This window comes from Mustelus asterias, chromosome 3 (assembly GCF_964213995.1).
Source record: "Mustelus asterias chromosome 3, sMusAst1.hap1.1, whole genome shotgun sequence".
In the NCBI taxonomy this organism is placed as follows: Eukaryota; Metazoa; Chordata; class Chondrichthyes; order Carcharhiniformes; family Triakidae; genus Mustelus; species Mustelus asterias.
Window position 1 is genome coordinate 99898107 of NC_135803.1, and position 21935 is coordinate 99920041.

Consider the following 21935-nt stretch of genomic DNA (forward strand, 5'->3'; position numbering starts at 1 on the left):
GTGAGAGGAAACCAGAGCACCCAGAGGAAACCCACTCAGACACTGGGAGAACGTGCAAACTCCACACAGGCAGGCAGTCACCCAAGGCTGGAATTGAACTGGGGTCCCTGCGCAGTGAGGCAGCAGTGCTAACCAATGTGCCACCACAGCTTATCCAATCTTTCCTGATAATTAGAAGTCTCCAGCCCAGACAACATCCTAGTAAATCTCCCCTGTACCCTCTCTAGCTCAATCACATCTTAATAGGGCCCTGACCAGAACTGTATACATATTTTTGCAGTTTTAGCATAAACTCCCAACTCTTGTATTCTATACATCAGCTGATAAGGGCAATATCCTGTAAGCCTTCTTGATCACTTTATATTTAACCTCACAGCTACTTCAGGGATCTATGGAAATACAAACACTCCAAGGTTGATCTGTTCTTCTACACTGCTCAGAGGTTTGTTGTTTTTCTATCGTCATGTTTACCTTCCTTGAATGTCACATTTCTCCAGATTGAACTTAATTTATCACTGTTCCACCCGCCTGACATACTGATACACAGACATACAAATTAGGAGCAGGAGTACACCATTCGGCCCCTCGAGTCTGCTCCTTTAATGAATAAGATCATGGCTGATCTTATTGTGGCCTTAACTCTACTATCCTTCCTACCTCATATATCTTTGGACTCCCTTGTCAATCAAGAATCTATCTACCCAGTTTTTAAAATATTAATAGACCCTGCCTCTGTCATTCTCTTGGGAAGAAAGTTCCAGAGATTCATGACCTTCTAAGAGAAAGATTATCTTCTCATCTCCATCTTAAATGGGTGACCTCTTATTTTTAAACTGTGTCCCTTAGTTCTAGTCTCTCCCACAAGGGGACACGTTCTTTCAGTATCCACCTTAAGCCCCCTCATGAACTTACATATTTCAATAAGATCCTCTCTCATTCTTCTAAAGTCCAATGGGTATAGACAAAAACCTATACCTTTGCTCATAGGATAATGACTTTGTCCCATGGAGGGGGTGGGGGGTGGGGGGGGGCGATTGTCCGTGGGTGAGTGGAGGATATCAGGGGTGATATCCAGGAGAGAGGGGGGTGGGTGAGATCAGTTGGGTAGGTCAGCGATTGTGGGGGGATGGGGTAGGGAGCAATGTCCAAGGGCAGGGGGGTCTGAAAGATCTCTCTGTTCTGTTGCACAGAACACTGAGAGATCTGTGCATGCGCAATATTGTGCTCTAGTGTGAGCAGCCGGCTTTCCAACAAGACTAGACTCTGTCCACTCCCTCCACTGGCGTGAATCACACTTTGCCTTTTTTTTGCACTAAGTGGCATAGGATTGTGTCTGAAAGCTAACTGAAGAAATGGATGCGAGTTTTCATGTTCGTTTGGCACTTAGAATTTTTTTGCTAAGATCACCCCTACATTTTTGAACTATTTATCAAATTTCAAAGAAAGACTGAATGGGGTTTGTGGGGAGTCAAGGAAGCATTTAAAGTTAGCACAACATGGAATGAAGGCATTGGCTGATAGGAGAGCACAGATTCAGAAGGTTTAATTTAAAAACCATTCATGTGGCTGGGAGAGATAATGTCATTGCGGATGCTTTATCATGAGTGTAAAATGATTACTGGGAATATTGGGTGTAAATACTCTGGGTATACTTCATGTTATTGCATGCTTTTAAATCTTTGTAATATTTGCTAAGGTAGAACTGATAAATGGTTGAGAAATGAAATTCTCTTTCAAATTAAGACATTTCACTTTTTAAAAAGAGGGAATGTGTTGAGAACTGGGGAAAATTAAGATTAGAAGCAAAGTGAAACAATAGATAAGAGAAAATAAACCAGAAAGTTGATTAGAGGCAGGTGTCAGGAGAAATGATGAGATGTAAATTCGCCTCTCAGTGGAAAAACAAGTGTTTTCATATGTGGCTAGAGAAAACAATATGGCTATAGGGTTAACTTCAAAATGGAAAGATAAGGAAATTGACACGAATCTGCCAAACGCCAACTCCACAGGGTGGATAACATCGAGGAGAAAGAAACACCAACTAAGGGGAAAAAGGGAGACACAGCTAACATCAGAACTGTAGCAAGTTGCAGCTATGGTCTCCTGAGAGAAGCAGCCATTTTCTGCCTTCGCTGAACTGGAAGGCTACTTGCCAGAAGTGACCACCTTAACCTGTGTGTGGTAATTATTTGCTGGATTTAGCTCAGAGTTACTTAACTTTGGATGTTGTTTCGGAAAAGGGGTGTCTCAGAGTTCAGGTAATGTAGATAGATTGGGACCAATTTCATGTAAAATTATGCATGTATAGTCATCAATGTATTTAAGTGTCGTAGTGTATTGTACTTCTTGTTGTGCGTATTTTTTGTTTCTCTTGAAAGTTAATAAATATTCTTTATTAATTGTTCACACAATAACTGGATTGTTCCTCACTGGATTGCACATCAAACCTGTGTTCCAAGTTACCCTTCTGGAACCCCTCATATGTAACATCAGCAGGGTCCATAACATCAGTCACAGAAACACCCATCCACCATTATCCTTTGCTTCTTGTCTCTGAGCCAATGTTAGATTCACATTGTCACTTTACATTGGATCCCATGAATTTTTACTTTTGTGGCCAATCCGCCATATGGGACCTTATCAAGGGTCCTGCTAAAAACTTTGTAGGCCACACCAAATGTACTAACCTCATTGGCCTGCCTTGTTACCTCCTCAAAAAATTCAATCATAGTAGTCAGACATGACCTTCTTCTAACAATTTTGTGCGCTCTTTGATTAATCCATGTCTTTCTAAATTTTCCCTGTACCTCTGACCTTTTGCCAATAATTTTCCCAACCTTAGGCTGACTGGCCTGTGTGTACTTAATCTATCGCTTCCTCCATTTTTAAACTATGGTACAATGTTAGCTGTCCCCCGGCATCATATCTGTAGCTAGAAAATAATGGTAATAATTTCTTCTCTTGCTACACTTAACAACGGAGGGTATATTTCATTCAGGCCTGTGAGTAATATGTCTTTAAGGAATAACAGCATGACATTAGTAGGAGGGAAGTGTGTCATGTGATTCAGTCTCACTTTGGCATGTGAGCAGCGCACAGCACACAGAGCTCTGCTCTTCATGTCTTCAAACTTTCTATTCATGTATATATATGTTCCTATGTGCCTAGTCTAAATAAATGTATTCTCAAAATATTTACCCAATCCCTTGTGAGTGATTAGTGCTTATATCATTACAAAAGTTCTACAGCCTGGGGCATCTTCAAACAAGTGAAATCCACTTAATATTCCCTTTTAATATTTCACACGCCACCTCCCTGACTGTGATGTTTGTATTGACTCTTTCTTTTATGAAAATAGATGCAATGAATTCAATAAAAACCAAACTAATGGCCTTCACATTCATACACAAATTACCCTATGGTCCGTAATAAGTCGAACTCTTTCAGTTTTCCTCTTGTGTGTTTAAAGAAATCTTTGTTTTCCTTGCCGGTACTTTCTCATGCTCTCTCCTTGCCTCCCTATTTTCCTTTTAATTCCACCCTGCACATTTTATACTCCTCTAGGTTGTCTGCAGTATTGAGTGGTCAGAAACCATCATAAGCTTCACCATTTATATTTACATCTTCAAATGACTTGACATTCAGAGGGCTCTGGATTGCGGTTCTGAATAGACCCAATGTTGTGAGCCTCATACGAACAAACAAATTAGGAGCAGAAGTAGGCTACTCGGACCCTCAACCTGCTCCACCATTCAATAAGATCATAGCTGATCTGACTGTAACCTCAGTTCCACATTCCCACTTACCCCCGATAACCCATCACCTCTTTGCTTATCAACAATCCATCTATCTCTGCTTTAAAAAAACACTCAAAGACTGCTTCCACCACTACCTTTTCAGGAAGAGAATCCCAAAGACTCATAACCCTCGGAGAGAAAATAATTCTCCTCACACTGTCTTAAATGATTGAGCCCTTATTTTTAAACAGTGACCCCTAGTTCTTGCTCTCCCACAAGAGGAATCATCCTCTCCAAATCCACCTGTGAAGACCCTTCAGGATCTTATGTTTCAAAAGTCTCCTGTTGCTCTTCCAAACTCCAGCTGATACGAGCCTAGCCTGTCCAACCTTTCCTCACATGACAACATATCAAAACCTAGAATTATTCTGGCAAATCTTCTCTGAACTGCTTCCAACTTATTTACATCCTTTTTTAAATAAGGTGACTGATACTGTACACAGTACTCCAAATATGGTCTCACTATTGCCCTGCACAACTGTGATGACTTCAGCCAGGCTAATGAGGTTGGCTTGCTAGAGTATGAAATACCTGATGAGTCGACCGCTGGGCACCGCAGGGGCTGGGGTGTATTATCGACCCCGATAATCACCTTTTGATTTGACGTTTTAAGTTTCCTTTCGACTTTGTTTTTGGTTCGGGCTGTTCCCCCCTTCCTTTTGGGGAGCTGCCCCTTTTACTTTGTCCCTAAGTTAATTTGAGTTAGTTTATTATGTTGGTACCTTAAAAGAGCTACCTGATGAGTCCTAATTGATGGTTAAATCAGGGTGCCTCATGCTCCCTATTTAAAGCAGGTGTGTCAGACTCCCAGCCTGCATTCAGCAGGGAGCAACTGGAGAGCTGGCCGTGTACAGATGTATGGTGTAAATAAAGTAACTTGGTGATGGGACTTTCGCCTCCGTGGAGTTATTACAACAACTGAAGCATATCCTCCCGACTTTTGTAATCTTCTCACAATAAACAATACATCCTATTAGCTTTCCTAATTACTTGCTACATATCAACCTTTTGCAATTAATGCACAAGCGAATTTTAGAAAATGAAAACCAACCCAACTCTCTCTCCAGCTACTTCTTTTAAGATCTTGGGATGAACTCCTTAAGGACCCAAGGATTTGTCAACATGTAGCTCCGACAATTTGCTCAAACCCGGTTCCCTGGAGATTGTAATTTTGAGTTGCTCCCTCCCTTCCAATTCCTGATGTGCAGCTATTTCTGGGATGCATCCTCTATATTGAAGATTGATGCAAAATATCTGTTTAATTCATCTGCCATCACCATATTTTCCATTATTCATTCCCTAGACTTATTTGCTATTGGATCAATGCTCACTTTGTTAACCCTTCTTTTTTAAATATCTATATAAACTCTTACTATCTGTTTTTATATTTCTCGCTAGCTCTTTCTCATACTCTAATTTTCTCCTCCTGAATAATCTTTTAGTCATTCTTGCTTTTTAAAAAGAAATTGGTGTCACAGGAGTCAACCCTACAGTGGACAAAGCCCCTCTGTGCAACATGAGCCCACCCTGATGTAACCAAATTGGTTCGGCAGGATTTTCAAAAACTGTATACTCTGGATATTCCCCATCAGTTTTACAACTTCTATTAAGACAACCAATAACGCTCTCTACTGAAAAGGAAGCATACCACAGCATTAATTACCACTTCAGTCTAACATTAATAAGGCTTCATTTCTAGTCCTAGTTGTACCTGCAGCTTGTAAAACAAAGTTGGTCTTCCAAAGCCACAATTGCTCAAGGTTCTTCATGCAAGACTATCTGTAGTCTCTCTCAGTGAAATTCAGCATCATCCTACTCACGTGCTGCAGCCACAGCAGATGAACACTTGGACATACAAAGGTAGATAGAAGACAGACACAGAGGGACACCGAGTAGTTGACATTGGCATAGAATATCTGATGACTAGATTTTAAAAGTTGTTTTGACATGGTTGCTTTCTGGTGCCTTCTATTTGTGCATTGCTATGGTCAGTGACACTCATGGGTGAGGGGGAGAGAGAGGGGCAAGAGGAAAGATTGGGTGAGAGAAGGAGAGGGGGAAACAAAAAGAAAGTGCGAGGAGAGGCAGTCAGTGAAAAAAATTAAATGATAATGGGGGGATTGAGAGAGGGGGAAGGAGAGGTAGAAGGAGAGGGAGAGAGAGAGAGATGAAGAGGAGAAAGGGTGAGACAGGGAGGGACAAGGAATGAGGGAATGAGAGAGAGGGAGTGAAAATGAAATGAGAAGTTAAAGAATAGAAGAGAGTGAAATAAACACTGCCAGCCAAAACAGGCAATAAAAATATTCAGTTTTAAATTGCAAATCTTTCTACAATAAAAGGACCAGAAAAGAATAAGTTTCAAAATGTGTAAAGGAAAATTCGGCAAAAACAGTTAACACTGTAAATATATACTTGAACACAATGAAAGGCATAGGTACCTCCGTATAAATATGAAAAAGTCAAAACCTGAAATTAAACTGGTATGTTTGTGGATAAAATTAATTCGGTAGGTAGTTAGCTGTAGGCATCTGTCACCATTGGAGAGACAAAGAGAAAGTGCGTGTGTGAGTGAGAGAGAGAGAGAGACAGAGGGGGCGATTCTTCCAGCCCATTGCACTGGTAGAGCCACACATCGGGCTGGGAGACGTCAGTGGGGGCCGTTTAGCAGCTCCCCACTGGGACCCACAGCCTCCGCATGTTTCCAGCGACAGGATTTCCAGAGGCGTCAGCCCCACACTGGAAATTGGCGTAGAGCTGGTTTAAATATCTAAATTTGTATTTTAATATCGTTAGAAGTCCCGGGCCTGCTAGCCTGTCCTCCTCTCCCCCCCACCCCCCGCTCCGCCTGGAGTGGTTCACCCCAGCGGGGTTTACAACAGCTCCCTAATGGGGAGCTGGCAGCCGACTCTGCTGGAGTGAACAGAGGCAATTAAAGCCCCCCCCCCCAGGAGGTTGAGGTTAAGGGGGGGTGGGTGACCCCTGGATATTGTCAGCCTTGCAATGCCAGCCTGGCCCCCGGCACTGCCCACTGGGCATTGGGCAATGCCAAGGGAGTGGGAGGGCCTATGGGGCAGGAGCCCAGCGGGGATGGGGGATCCCACTGCCACTCTGCATAGGAATCGGTGGCAGAGGGAGGGTGGACATCCGGGTGGGGTGGATATCGGGGCTAACCCGGTCAGGTCCAGGAAGCCAGTGACTGGGGAGTGGGGGGTTCAGTAAGCCAATGATCAGGAGTTTCTGTGCTGGCCAGAGATCAAGCCGGCCCGCGATTGGGGGGCCGGCAGTGTGGGGCCACTGCACATTCACCAATCTCGACGCTGACAGATCGGCGCATGCGTAGTAGCCCACTCAGCACTCTGCTGCCAGCCTCTCCAGTGGGAATAGGCCCCACCCACAGACTTTCAGAGTGAGTCTCTCTGAGGCACCCTTAGTACTCAGAGTGTGGGAGATTCATTTTCAAAATACCGCTAAAAGAAACAACGGGAGTTATTCCCGTTTCTGCGCGAATTCGGCACTTAGAATTCTTTGGTAGAATTGCCCCCTGAGAGAGAGAGAGAGATGTAGTTATACAGCTTGAGAGCCACCATTCTGCATCAAGCATGAGATAGGGTAAGGAAACAGGCGTCTATGAGCTAGCACAGCCCATACAGGGATTGAACCCATGCTTTTGGCATCATTCGGCACGACACACTAACCATCTAGCTAACCGACCTCCAAAATTAATTAAGAAAAGAAAATGATTCATCAAAATAATTGTTTCTGCTATAGAGGTAAAGAAATGAACCACCTTAGTGTGGGTGGTAGCAGTCTGGGCTGCCTGGCTGGAAGGCCAAGATACAAGGGGAAAGAGAGGGAGAGGAGAGTGAATGCTGAGAGAGGACAATAGGTTCATGTTCCATGGAGCCACTACCACACCCACAGGGCAGTTCCTCAGCAATCTAGCAATGGGTTGGAGGACAGATTGCTATGAGACCTTGCAGGTTCTCTTGTACACTGGTATCCACAGCTATGATGCCAACAGCCTGAACCTATGTGGCTACAAACTGAGCATGTATGATTTCAGTTCTTTTTCTACAGGCTGGCCTGTTACAATCCTCATCTGAGTCCTCTGCAGCAGAATTCATGTGTAACCTTGTCCTGTGGTGAGCTACTCCTGTCCCTGGCTCCAGGTCCCTCAATGCTTCATCAACTACAGGCCTCACCCCTAAGCTACCGGTTGACAGCATCTGAGTTGGTTGTTGGACTGTGAGAGAGTGAATGACAGCGATCCTTCTTCATCACTTCCGTCCTGATCTTCCAACAATGCCCGCTCAGGTGGCAGCTCTTGGGTAAAAGAAAAGAGAAAGGCACAAGGGTTGAATTGTGGTGGTGGAGATGCCTGGGCACCATCTGCAGTTTGGAAATCAGAGGGGAATGAGAGAAGAAGGATGAATTATGAGTTACGTCATCCTCCATTTTCTGTCCTGCCATTGGCCACAGTCTCAGCTCTGGTTGCTCCAATGATGGTGAATACTGTCCCCTCCATGGGGCTGAAGACATGCTTCTCCCCCGCTAGTTAGCTTCTGCTAATTCCGGTTGTGTGGTATCTTGTCATTGTAAGGGGGACAGAAGTTTGGCAGTGCAATGTGTTTGGGCAAAGTGGCTGGCATGGTTGGATAGCTGGCTGTGTGTGCAAGATGTGAGAGTGAGGCTTGCAGCAGTATCAAGACCGTGAGGGTGAGGCAAAGCAATGATTGAGAAGTATGAGGGATAGTTGATAAAGATTGTTTGTGGGAGAGTGAAGCAGAGTAGCAAACAAAACTGTGTGTAAGGCTACTGAGAGATGGTGGCACGGTGGTTCTGTTACTGGACTAGTAATCCAGAGGGCCAGGGGACATGGGTTCAAATCCTATCAAGGGAGCTGGTGAATTTAAATTCAATTGATAACTCTGGAATTATAAAGCTAGTCCCAGTAATGGTGGCCATGACAACTATTGTCAATTGTTGTTACAAACACACCTGGCTCACTAGGGAATGAAATCTGCCAATCTTACCCAGGCTTGCCTACATGTGACTCCAGATCCAGAGCAACATGGTCCACCTTTAACTGCCCTCTGATATGGCCTAGAAAACCACTGCGATTAAGAGTAATTAGGGAGGGGCAACGAATTTTGGCCTTGCCAAAGATGCCCACATCCCCACGAAAGAATAAAGAAACCAAAAAAGTTGCAAGGAAATGTAATTTGAAGATGAATTCACTGACCTTCACCAATCTCGCACCGCATCCAGATCCTAATGCAGTGACCACAATAGCTGTCTGTTCTCTCAGCGTTTGTCTGAGGGCCTCCTTATCCAGTGGAGAGAGAACATCTCTCTTACTGTCCACCTCCTGCAGTAAGGCTTGGAGTCCACTCTCTGTTGTGGCATTAGTCAGCATTTCTCCTGCTCTTAATTTCTTCCCAGCCACTCCCAGGACCTACTCCAGCCAGAATTCATCTGCCCTTTTAAGTGATGCAAGCTGGCTTTAAATCATGCAGACTAGTTGTAAGTGGTGCTACTCTCACACAAGGCTGAGCCTCTTGTTGGTGCAGAAAGCCACTTAACAGCACATGTCTGCCTGGTGTAAATCAGCAGGCAGCTTTACGTTTACCCATTGCCTGCACAGGACATGATTGCAGTGACTTAATCATGCATTCTGCTCCCTGAGCCCATTTTCAGCTGCTGTTGACTTTTATCTGGAGTAGTTTTTTGAGTTTCTAAGACGAACATAAAATAAAGAAGCAGGTAAGTGAAGTGAAGATTCCACAACAATCCAACAGTATGGAGTCATTCACTGAGGAAATCTCCTGATTTCCTATCAGGCCAAATCATGCTGGTGTGAAGATGAATTTTCTAATGTTAGTCCTAAAAGTGCTTTCCTTTCATTTCAACCTGTTTCACTTGTTTCCCCTTGCTTCACCCCACAGTGCACACCAATCTAGTAATTCATCTTAACATTTCTTTAACAATCTTGCAAATATCCTATAAATCACTTACAGTTGGAAAAGTCCCAAGTGTCTCCATTTTGTCCTCATATAACCCTGATTGATACTGGGAACAACCTTGTGATTCTTTTCAACACATCATTTACACATTAAACACCAATGCCACTTGGCAAATGGGAGTAAACTCAATGTCCAAAGTGCGCTCTGACTACGTGACTGTACATTTTGATCATTATCTCCTTTGACTTACACCAAACAGTGTTGTCTATATCAATCAATATTCTATTGGCTTTATTAATTGCTGCTCAGCATTGGCTGAATATGTTTAGCATTAAGCCAACTAGGTCTACTGGTCCTCTCTTGGGCTTCACCCTTAACATTTTTGCCAACACCATTCACAGAGACCAGTTTACCTGTTCTTTGCATGTGTCTGCTTCAAATCCCACCTGTCATCATTCCGCCCACTTCCATGCACTCTGAGCTGCCTCTTTGGATTCCATTATCTCTCCTCATTTGGATGTTGCCTGGTATGGTGGGTATTAGCTATGAGGAGAGATTGAATAAAACTGGGATTGTTCCCTCTGGAAAGACGCAGGCTGAGGAGCGACCTGATAGAACTTTATAAGATTATGAGGTGCGTAGATAGGGTGAACAGTTGGAATCTTTTTCCCAGGGCAGAAATGACAGTTACAAGGGGGCACAAGTTCAAGGTAAGGGGGGAAAGGTTCAGTGGAGATGTGCGGGGGAAGTTTTTTTTTACACAGAGAGTGGGGGGGTCTGGAATGCATCGCCAAGTGAGGTAGTTGAGGCAGCTACATTAGCCACATTTAAGACTTATCTGGATAGACGTATGAACAAACAGGAATAGAGGAAAATAAGCGGTTGGTCTAGATAGGAAAACGTGAACGGCGCAGGGTGGAGGGCCGAAGAGCCTGTTCCTGTGCTGTACTGTTCTTTGTCCAATCAGCTGCAAAAGTGATCAGTTTGCATTGAGGTTCTGAATTCACGTCATTCATGTAAATGATAAACTGCAGGGATCCGAAACAGTCCTGAGTTACTCCACTCAGTATTTACCTCCCCTTGTTTGGACATAATTCCTATAACCACCACTTAATCATCCCTTTAAAAGAAAGGACACCATAGTGGCCTGTTTCTAATCCAATAACATCACTTAATGTCCAATGGCTCCCTTATAATGATTACCAACACTTCATAAAACTACTCCTTTGTCTCTCTCTCAACACTCTGGGACCAGCATCATCTGACACTGGAGATTTACTTGCTTAAAGCGCATTTAGTCTGTCCACGGTTCATTTGTGGTAACATTATTGATTGTAATTGGGCTAACTTTGGATGGAGAGAGCATGTTACTCATGTCTTCCCATCCTAGTAGCTGGAAGGACTAGTCATACAGAATATCAACTAGTCTGTAATCATTTGCGTGCTTACGGCAAGTCTTGTTAGTTTAATTCAAAATAGAGCTACTTTAGAAATATTCAAAGTTTGTTTCTAGCATCAGTCAGCATGACCAGAAACCAATTCCTGGCACGCATGTTTTGCATCTAGTTTTTAACAAATGACATCTCACGGTTATGGTAATGAAACTATTTTTAATGTTAGACTGAGCCTCAGTTTAAATTGCCTCATTGCCCCTATTATTCCTTTTGATTTTTCTCTGCATTTTCTTATATTCATCCCAATTGATCCCCTTCACCTTCCTACTTGCATGATTTCTACCACCCCGTTTGTACTGACCTTTTGATTTCACTTTTAATTTGTTTGTTACTTCATTTTGAGCCGCATTTGATTTGTCTAAGCTTCTTTAGTTTGCATGTATGTATCCTGCATTCTCTGAATTACACCTTTAGCGGTGTTCTACTTGTCTTCAACCAAACTGTCTTTTTTTTCATTCGCTCATTTGATGTGGGCATCGCTGGCAAGGTCAACATTCATTGCCCATCCCCAATTGCCCTTTATAAAGGGTTGGTGAGCCTCCTTGAACTACTGCAGTCCATGTGGTGTAGGCACACCAACACTGTTGTTAGGGAGCGGATATTAATAGGGGCATAGAGTACAAGAGCAAGGAGGTTATGTTGAACTTATACAAGACACTAGTTACACCTCAGCTAGAGTATTGTGCACAATTCTAGGTGCTGCACTATAGGAAGGATGTGAATGCATTGGAGAGAGTCCAGAAGAGGTTTACAAGAGTGGTTCCAGGGGTGAGAAACTTCAGTTATGAGGCTAGATTAGAGAAGTTGGGAATGTTCTCCTTGGAGCAAAGAAGGCTAAGAGGAGATTTGGTAGAGATGTTCAAAATCATGAAGGAGCTGGACAGGATAGGGAGAAACTATTCCTGCTCGTAAAAAGAATCAAGAACGAGAGGGCACAAATTTAAAGTGATTTGCAAAAGAAGCAAATGTGATGTGAGAAAAAACTTTTTCACACAGAGTTGTTGGGGTCTGGAATACACTGCCTGGAAGTGTGGAAGAGGCAGGTTTAATCGAGGTATTCAAGGGACCATTAGATGGTAATTTGAATCGAAACAATGTGCAGGGAAATGGCACTAAGTCATGATGCTCATTTGGAGAGCTGGTGCAGATACAATGGGCCAAATGGCCTTCTTTGGAACCACAACAATCCTGTGATTCTAGGATTTTGACCCTGTGCCTGTGAAGGAATGGTCAAGTCAAGGTGGTGTGTGGCTTGGAGAGGAAGGTGCAGATGTTGATGTTCCCATGTGTCTGCTGCTCTTAGCCTTCTAGGTGGCAGAGGTTATGGGTTTGGAAGGTACTGTCGAAGAAGCCTTGGTGAGTTGCGAGAGTACATCCTGTAGATGGTGCACACTGCTGCCACTGTGCATTGGAGGTAGAGGGAGTGAACGGTTAATGTGATAGTTGTGGTGCCAATCAAGTGGATTGCTTTGACCTGGATGGTGTTGGGCTTCAATTTGATGGAACAGGACTTCAATGCTGGGCCTTGGGTCAAGCTGCGCTGCCTGGATCTCGTCTTGCCTGAGTCAGAAGGCCAAGTGAGACAGGCTTGGAAAAGAATTCATGTAGAAAATTGGGCACCGAGTGGCAAACTGACACTGATTGTCACTCCGAGGAAGTTACAGCTCCGTTGTGAGCAGGCCTGTTTCTTGTATCAACTCCTTCCTGTCTCCAAGTTAATCGCAGAGATTTTCCCTCTGCTGGGAGATTGGCACACTGCCTCTCCTGTGATTAAATAGGCCCAGCCATCTTGATTCTTGCAGCGATGGGCTGGAATAAATTCCGGACATTTTGTCTGTATGGCTGACAACCAAATCCCTAAGACAGTTATGTATGCACAACTTTAAAACTGCCTGTGGAGTAGGCGAAGAATAACATTCAAGAATTCTTTGAAGGCAAACCTCAGGAAATGTGGCACTTGCACTATGGACTGGAAGAAAAATATACAGGAATGCACTACCTCGGGAACAATCTGAAGTAATGACACTACTTCCTTCGAACAGCAAAGATTAGATGCAACTAAGGACAAAACACAAGCTAAAAAGACTGGGCAGCCTCATTGAAAGCAGACAATTTGCCCTTTCCCACATTTGGAATGCCAGGCAAAAGGGCTCCACAGTCATGTTAAAAGGTTTCCGAACCACATGAAATGGCCATTTACAACATCGAAAGGACACCGATGACAATCTGGAACATAGCAGTATAGTAACACAGGAATAGGAATAGGGCAGTTAGCCCCTTAAACATGTTCCATCATTCAATGAGATCATGACTGGTCTGTGATCTAACTCCATACACCCACCTATGCCCCATATTCCTTAATACCTTTGATTAACAAAAAGATACCAGCCTCAGATTTAAAATCGACAATCAATTTTACATCAATTGCCATTTGTGGAAGAGCTTCAAAATCCTACGAACCTTTCTGCGTGCAAGTGTTTCCTAATTTTATTCCTGAAATGTCTAGTGCCAACTTTTAGACCATGCCCCCGGGTCCTAGACTTCTTAACCAGAGAAAATAGTTACTGTCAATGTATTCCCCTTTATATCCTGAAAACGTCAATCAAATGCCCCTTAACCTTCCAAATACCAGGGAAGGCGATGCTACTTTGTGCAATCTCTCCTTATAGGTGCCGGTATCATTCTGCGAAATCTACACTGCACTCCTTTGAGGGTCAATATATCCATCATAACGTGAGGTGCCCTGAGTTTCTCACTGTATTCCTGATGTATTCTAACCAGAGCTGTACACAGTTGAAGCATGACATTTACACCCTTGTTGTCCAGTCCTCTCGATATAAGCCTCTGATTATTTTCGGTACCTGTTCATGAATTTTTAGTCATAAATGAAACAGGACCCCAAATCGTTTTGGACCTTCACTGTTGCTAGCCTTTCACATTTAGAAAGTCATACCTAACTGCAAATACCCACCAATGCCCCATATTCCTTAATACCTTGGGTTTTTCCCTTTTGATGCTATCTCTTATCTATTAAGGCATCCTCCCCCTCCCTCCCCACCGTCCCCCCCCCCCCCCCCCCCCACCCCACTCTCCCACATCCCCACTATTAATTAGTTTAAAGTCCTTGTGACTGCCTTATTCATCCTTTCCATTAGGACCCTGAACCCTGTCTGGCTCAGGTAGAGCCCACCCCAATGGTACACTTCCCCACATCCCAAAATTGGTGTCAATAATCATCCAAGAAATAGAAACATAGCAGCATAGAGATAGGAGCAGGAGGAGGCCATTTGGCCCTTCGATCCTGCTCCGCCATTCATTACGATTATGGCTGATCATCCAACTCAATGGCCTAATCCTGCTTTCTCCTCATAACCTTTGATCTAAATTCTTGGAAGTGCAGGGTCGGATTAAGACAAGTCAGCATGGATTTAGTAAGGGGAGGTCGTGCCTGACAAACCTGTTAGAGTTCTTTGAAGAGATAACAAATAGGTTAGACCAAGGAGAGCCAATGGATGTTATCTATCTTGACTTCCAAAAGGCCTTTGACAAGGTGCCTCACGGGAGACTGCTGAGTAAAATAAGGGCCCATGGTATTCGAGGCAAGGTACTAACATGGATTGACGATTGGCTGTCAGACAGAAGGCAGAGAGTTGGGATAAAAGGTTCTTTCTCAGAATGGCAACCGGTGACAAGTGGTGTCCCGCAGGGTTCAGTGTTGGGGCCACAGCTGTTCTCTTTATATATTAACGATCTAGATGACGGGACTGGGAGCATTCTGGCCAAGTTTGCCGATGATACAAAGATAGGTGGAGGGGCAGGTAGTATTGAGGAGGTGGGGAGGCTGCAGAAAGATTTAGACAGTTTAGGAGAGTGGTCCAAGAAGTGGCTGATGAAATTCAACGTGGGCAAGTGCGAGGTCGTACACTTTGGAAAAAAGAATAGAGGCATGGACTATTTTCTAAACGGTGACAAAATTCATAATGCTAAAGTGCAAAGGGACTTGGGAGTCCTAGTCCAGGATTCTCTAAAGGTAAACTTGCAGGTTGAGTCCGTAATTAAGAAAGCAAATGTAATGTTGTCATTTATCTCAAGAGGCTTGGAATACAAAAGCAGGGATGTACTTCTGAGGCTTTATAAAGCACTGGTTAGGCCCCATTTGGAGTACTGTGAGCAATTTTGGGCCCCACACCTCAGGAAGGACATACTGGCACTGGAGCGGGTCCAGCGGAGATTCACACGGATGATCCCAGGAATGGTAGGCCTGACATACGATGAACGTCTGAGGATCGTGGGATTATATTCATTGGAGTTTAGGAGGTTGAGGGGAGATCTGATAGAAACTTACAAGATAATGAACGGCTTAGATAGGATGGACGTAGGGAAGTTGTTTCCATTAACAGGGGAGACTAGGACGCGGGGGCACAGCCTTAGAATAAAAGGGAGTCACTTTAGAACAGAGATGAGGAGAAATTTCTTCAGCCAGAGAGTGGTGGGTCTGTGGAATTCATTGCCACAGAGGGCTGTGGAGGCCGAGACGTTGAGCGTCTTCAAGACAGAAATTGATAAATTCTTGATTTCTCGAGGAATTAAGGGCTATGGGGAGAGAGCGGGTAAATGGAGTTGAAATCAACCATGATTGAATGGTGGAGTGGACTCGATGGGCCGAATGGCCTTACTTCCGCTCCTATGTCTTATGGTCTTATGGTCTTATGATCCCATTCGCCCCAAGTGCTATATCCAGCCGCCTCTTGAATACATTCAATGTTTTGGCATCAACTACTTCCTATGATAATGAATTCCACAGGCTCACCACTCTTTGGGTGAAGAAATGTCTCCTCACCTCTGTCCTAAATGGTCTACCCTGAATCCTCAGACTGCGACCCCTGGTTCTGGACTCCCCTAAAATCGGGAATATCCTCCCTGCATCTACCCTGTCTAGTCCTGTTAGAATTTTATAAGTCTCTAAGGAGCCCTTCCTCCCACACCATTCCTTCAGCCACAGGGTCACCTCTATAATCTGCTGATCCCTATGCCCATTTGCAATAAGTTAATTAATATCAGTTTATTAGAATAATACAACAACTGCGACGGACAGTAAAGCCAATATATATTTATCAGAATAACAATGACAGGATAACATCACCACGATCTCCTGAACACCCTCTCTTTCCTCGACAAACTGAAAATATTGTATTGATTCTGATACACTTTGCATGTTTCTTTGCATACTCATCTTTTGTGGCCCTTTCTATTTGTTTTGTCACCATTTGCTGTTTTTTGTATCGACAGTATCCTCTGCTGTCTCTGCTCATTTGCTGCTGAAAGCCTCCTTCATGCAGTTGTTGTCCGTACATTTGACTGTCAGGCTGCACTCCCACATTCTATCCCGCGTAATCTTGAGGTCATCCAAAACCCTCCTGCCTGCTCTGCTCCTCACGATTCTCTGTGTGTTAACTTGCAGTGAGAACCGTTCTGCACTCAGGGACCTACATTGCCTCCAGTTCAAGCAACACCTTGATTTTAAAATTCTCATCCTTGTTTTTAAATCCTTCTATGGCTACCCCTCCCTATCCCCGTAATCTCCCCCAGCCCCACAACCCTCTCTATCTCTGTAACCTCCTCCAGCCCCGCAACCCTCCCGACTTCTATAACCTCCTCCAGCTCCACAATCCTCCCTATTTCTGTAACCTCCCCCAGCCCACAACCATCTCTATCTCTGTAATTTCCCCCAGCCACACAATCCTCCCTATCTCTGTAATCTCCTCCAGCCCCACAATCCTCCCTATCTCTGTACCATCCTCCAGCTCCGAAACCATCCCCACCTCTGCAATCTCCTCCAACCCCACAATCCTCCCTATCTCTGTACCCTCCTCCAGCCCCACAATCCTCCCTATCTCTGAAACCTCCTCCAGCCCCACAACCCTCCCTATTTCTATAACCATCTCCAGCCCCACAATCCTCCCTACTTCTGTAACCTCCTCCAGCCCCACAATCCTCCCTATTTCTGTAACCTCCTACAGCCCTACAATCCTTCCTATCTCTGTAACCTCCATCAGCCCTACAACCCTCCCTATCTCTGCAACCTCCATCAGCCCTACAACCCTCCCTATCTCTGTAATCTCCTCCAGTCCCTAAACCCTCCCTATTTCTGTAACCTCCTCCAGCCCCACAATCCTCCCTATTTCTGTAACCTCCTCCAGCCCCACAACCCTCCCTATCTCTGTAACCTCCTCCAGCCCTACAATCCTCCCTATCTCTTTAACTCCTCCAGCCCTACAATCCTCCCTATCTCTGTAACCTCCATCAGCCCTACAACCCTCCCTATTTCTATAACCATCTCCAGCCCCACAATACTCCCTATCTCTGTAACCTCCAGCAGCCCTGCAACCTTCCCTATCTCTACTATCTCCTCCAGCCTCACAGCCCTCCCTATCTCTGTAACCTCCTCCAGCCCACAAATCCTCCCTTATCTTTGTAATCCCCTCCAGCCTCAGAACCCTCTCTATCTCTGTACCATCCTCCAGCCCCGAAACCATCCCTACCTCTGCCATCTCCTCCAGCCTCACAATCCTCCCTATCTCTGTAGCCTCCTCCAGCCCCACAACCTTCCCTATCTCTATACCCTCCTTCAGCCCCACAACCTTTCCTACCTCTGCAATCTCCTCCAACCGCATAACCCTCCCTATCTCTGTACCCTCCTCCAGCCCCACAACCCTCCCTATCTCTGCAATCTCCTCCAGTCCCACAATCCTGCAAGATTTCATTTCCTCTCACCCTCAATCATTATTGCTCCACCATAGGTTTCCCAGACCCTAAGCTCTGGAATTCCCTCCCTACACCTCTCTGACTCTCTGCCTCCCTTTCCTCCTTTAAGACTCAGAATCACAGAATTGTTACGATGCAGAAGGAGAATTTCACCCATTATGTCTGCACCCACTCTCTAAATGAGCATTATGACTTGGTGCCATTTTCCTGCTTTCTCCCTGTATCCCTCCATATTGTTTCTATTCAAATAATCATCTAATGCCCTCTTGAAAGCCTCCACTGGACCTGCTTCCACAGCACTCCCAGACAATGCATTCCAGACCCTAACCACTCGCTGTGTGAAAACATTCTTTCTCACATCACATTTGCCTCTTTTGCAAATAAAATGTAAAACTATTCCTGCTTGTTTTCGATCCTTGTACGAGTGAGAACAAGCAGGAACATTGCCCCTATCTACTCTGTCCAGCCTGCTCATGATTTTGAGCATCTCTATATCTAGATCTCCTCTTAGCCTTCTTCTCTAAGAAGAACAGTCCTAACCTCTCCAATCTACAGCTGACGTACCTCATCCCTGCAACCATTCTTGTAAACCTCTTCTGGACTCTCTCCAATGGGTTCACATCCTGTGGCACATAGTGTGGCATCCAAAACTGTACACAATAGGAGTGGCATTGTGGCACAGTGGTTAGCACCGCTGCCTCACAGCACCAGGGACCCAGGTTCGAATCCCGGCTTGGTCACTGTCTGTGCAGAGTTTGCACGTTCTCTCCATATCTGCATGGGTTTCCTCCGGGTGCTCCAGTTTCCTCCCACAGTCCGAAAGACGTGCTGTGGTTAGGTGCATTGGCCATGCTAAATTCTCCCTCAGTGTACCTGAACAGGTGCCGGAATGTGGCGACTAGCGGATTTTCACAGTAACTTCATTGCAGTGTTAATTTAAGCCTGCTTGTGACACTAATAAATAAACTTTAAATTGATGCCTCTATTAATAAAGCCTGGAATATTATATGCTTTATGAACTGCTCTCTCCACCTGTCCTGTTCAGTGATCTATGTAAATGTAAACCCAGGTCCCTCTGCTCCTACATCCCTTGAAAAATGTCATCCCTTATTTAATATTGTCTCTCCATGTTATGTCTCCCTTGACCAGGCTGTTGGCCATCTGACCCAACATTACCAAATGTGATTGATTAATCTATGAGAGTGGCAAAGATTTGAAATGGAATAACTCTGGTGTCCTTTGGCCTTGACCAAGTGAAGCTGTTGACAGGATAGTTAGGGCACTGAAGGTGTGGCGCCACATGCCCGAGAGACTCCAAAGGGAGGGGGATAAGTACTCACTTTCCTCGGGAGCCTCGTCGTCCCACACCTTCCACATCTGCACGACGAAGAAGGGCGTCCAGCACACGATGTAAGCCAGGACGATGACGAAGGTCATCTTGACGGTCCTGATCTTGGCGCGGGAGATGATCTTGACGCTGCTGACCCTGGAGAGCATGAGGCCGCCGCGGGCCGTTCCCGCCTCCCGCTGGGTCTTCAGCTTGACGTTCTGCCAGATCTTGAAGCTGATGAGGGAGTAGCAGGCGGTCAGCAGGATGACGGGCACCACATACACCGACAGGGTGAACCAGGTGATATAGGCCCGGGCCCCCCACGGCTCGATAAAGTCCCCCCAGCAGTCGTAAGCCCCCGGGCCCACCTGCTTGAGGGAGAAGATGAAGACCTGGGGCAGGCTGAAGAGCAGGCTGACCAGCCAGGAGCACAACACGTAGGCCCGGTTGGAGCGCTGCTGGAGGGACTTGAGGGGCTGGCAGATGGTCAAGCAGCGGTCGATGGACATGACGATGAGCAGGTAGGTGGAGGCGAACATGCCGACCACCTGCAGGTACTTGACCGCCCGGCACAGCAGGTCCGGCGCGTAGAAGCGGAACGTGATCTCCCAGATGAGCTGCGGCAGCACCTGGAAGATGGCCACCACCAGGTCGGCGATGCTCAGGTGCTTGACGAAGAAGTACATCCTGGAGGACTTGTGCCGGTTGGAGTGGATGGCCAGAAGCACCCCCAGGTTACCGCTCAGGGCTAGGATGAGGATGATGGCCAGAACGGCCACCTCCACCCTGGCCACCAGCTCGTTCCTCACCCGGGGCAGGGCTGAGCTGTTGCAAAGTGAGCTGGCGTTGCCCAGCCAAGCCCCGGACGAGATGTTCTGCAACCAGGGCTCTGTGTGCTTACACAGTTGAGCCATCCCCAAATCTTATCTCCACCTCCAGCCCCCTCAATAACTGATTTAGTTCATCCTTCACTTTCTTTCTGCACCCATAGGGTCCTGTTGGCTCTGTTTGCCCCTCTTCAATTCTCTGTCTCTCAGTCCTCTGTCCAGTTTCTGCAGGGTATGAACCTTCTCCAAAACGATGGGCCAGTGGTGCTGATGGAGCAATCCCTCCAACCTCCTCTCTCAGCTCCCCGGTGCCATCTGGTCACAAGCACCCAGGAAGTTTGGTCGGGGCAGCCACTCTGCACACACTTGGCCAAGTGTCCATTTCACGGAGGGTTCCAGCCAGCCCGTGTTCTGAGAGATTAAGAGAGGAGGGGGGTAGTGGTGGGGTTGGGAAAAAACATAACAACAGAGGAGCATGTCAATATGTGAATTAGACAGACCCATGTAATTTGCAAGATTTAACCACATTCACGCCCCCCTCCCCTCCCCTCCCACCTTCACACACACACAGCAGAAATCCCTGCACTTTGCCACCTTTTTAACATCCCCCCTTTGTGAGTTACAGGCGCCGGGAGTGCGGCGACTAGGTATTTTCACAGTAACTTCATTGGAGTGTTAATGTAAGCCTGCTTGTGACTAATAAATAAACTTTAACTTTACTTTGGAATTACCTCCAATATCTTGGAATAAAATAAAGGAGGAGGACACAATCACATAGCACAGTCCCACAGCAAATTTCCAAACTTAACTCAAGCCCTCAAACAACAGCAGTGCAGATCAATCGGTGAATCACAGACCCATGTAACTTGCAAGATTTAACCTCACTCACCCCCCCCCCCCCCCCCCCCCACACACACACACAAACAGACATCAGAAATCCCCCCCTTTGTGAGTTACTTTGGAATTACCTCCAATGTCTTGAATTAAAACAAAGCAGGACACAATCACATATCACAGTCCCATAGCCAATTTCCAAACTTAACTCAAGCCTCAAACACAAGCGAATTGGTGCGCATTTAATGCTTCGTTATCGACCTGAAATTAAACTTTTAACACAAATCAATTGGCGTGTGTACACATTTCCGATAAGAAGGCTGCAGGTTAGACACACGCGATTGTCCAAGACATCCCTGTCAGCAATCAGGAACTTTTACATTTAAAAAAAAATTAATCGCTCCCCATATGCCACAGATAATGATGTCTGTTTTTGGACACTTTTTTAAAAAGAGTTACCTGTTTGTAGTGACCTTGGTATTTGAAGAAACAGCGTAAAGTCTTGAAAATGACTCCTCACAGCCAACAATTTGTGAGTTTACGATTCGGAGAAAGTCTGCCAACATGAAGTGTCCGCATTTTCAAATCAGTGTGAGTTTATTTTTCTTGTGGTTGACGGCGTTTATTTTTGTTGTGGTTTTGTTCTCGCTTATTGACAAGTGCATCAAAAGCACCAGCTTCAGCAGGACTGACCTGATGAGTTCCCGCTTGCTAAGTATTTATAGCAGCGGAGAGTGGGGAGGAGACAAGGCGGAGCGGCTTCCGCACCATAGAGGGAGCTGCCCACCACAGCAAGGCTCGCTGCACTCTCCATCAGATCAGCGCTTCATTTCTCCCATAGAAGGAGGGAAGGGAGAGGAGGAGGGGAGGGGGAGGAGGGGGAAGAGGAAAAGGGAGGGGGAGGTGAGGGGGGAGGGTGGAGGTGAGGGGGAGAGGGGAGGGGAGGGTGGGGGAGGGAGGAGGGA

At 45.5% G+C, this 21935-nt stretch overlaps 1 protein-coding gene across 1 annotated transcript in view; it reads right to left on the reverse strand.

Moving 5' to 3' along the window:
* Positions 1–21665, reverse strand: part of oxtra (oxytocin receptor a) — a 39783-nt gene extending 18118 nt beyond the window's left edge. Inside the window, exons 1-2 of the mRNA XM_078209399.1 lie at positions 21430–21665; positions 19320–20547 (exon numbers count right to left, since the gene is read on the reverse strand). Of these exons, the coding sequence (XP_078065525.1) occupies positions 19320–20223 (904 nt within the window). The 5' untranslated portion in view covers positions 20224–20547; positions 21430–21665. The remainder of the gene's footprint in view (positions 1–19319; positions 20548–21429) is intronic.
* Positions 21666–21935: the final 270 nt, after the last annotated feature.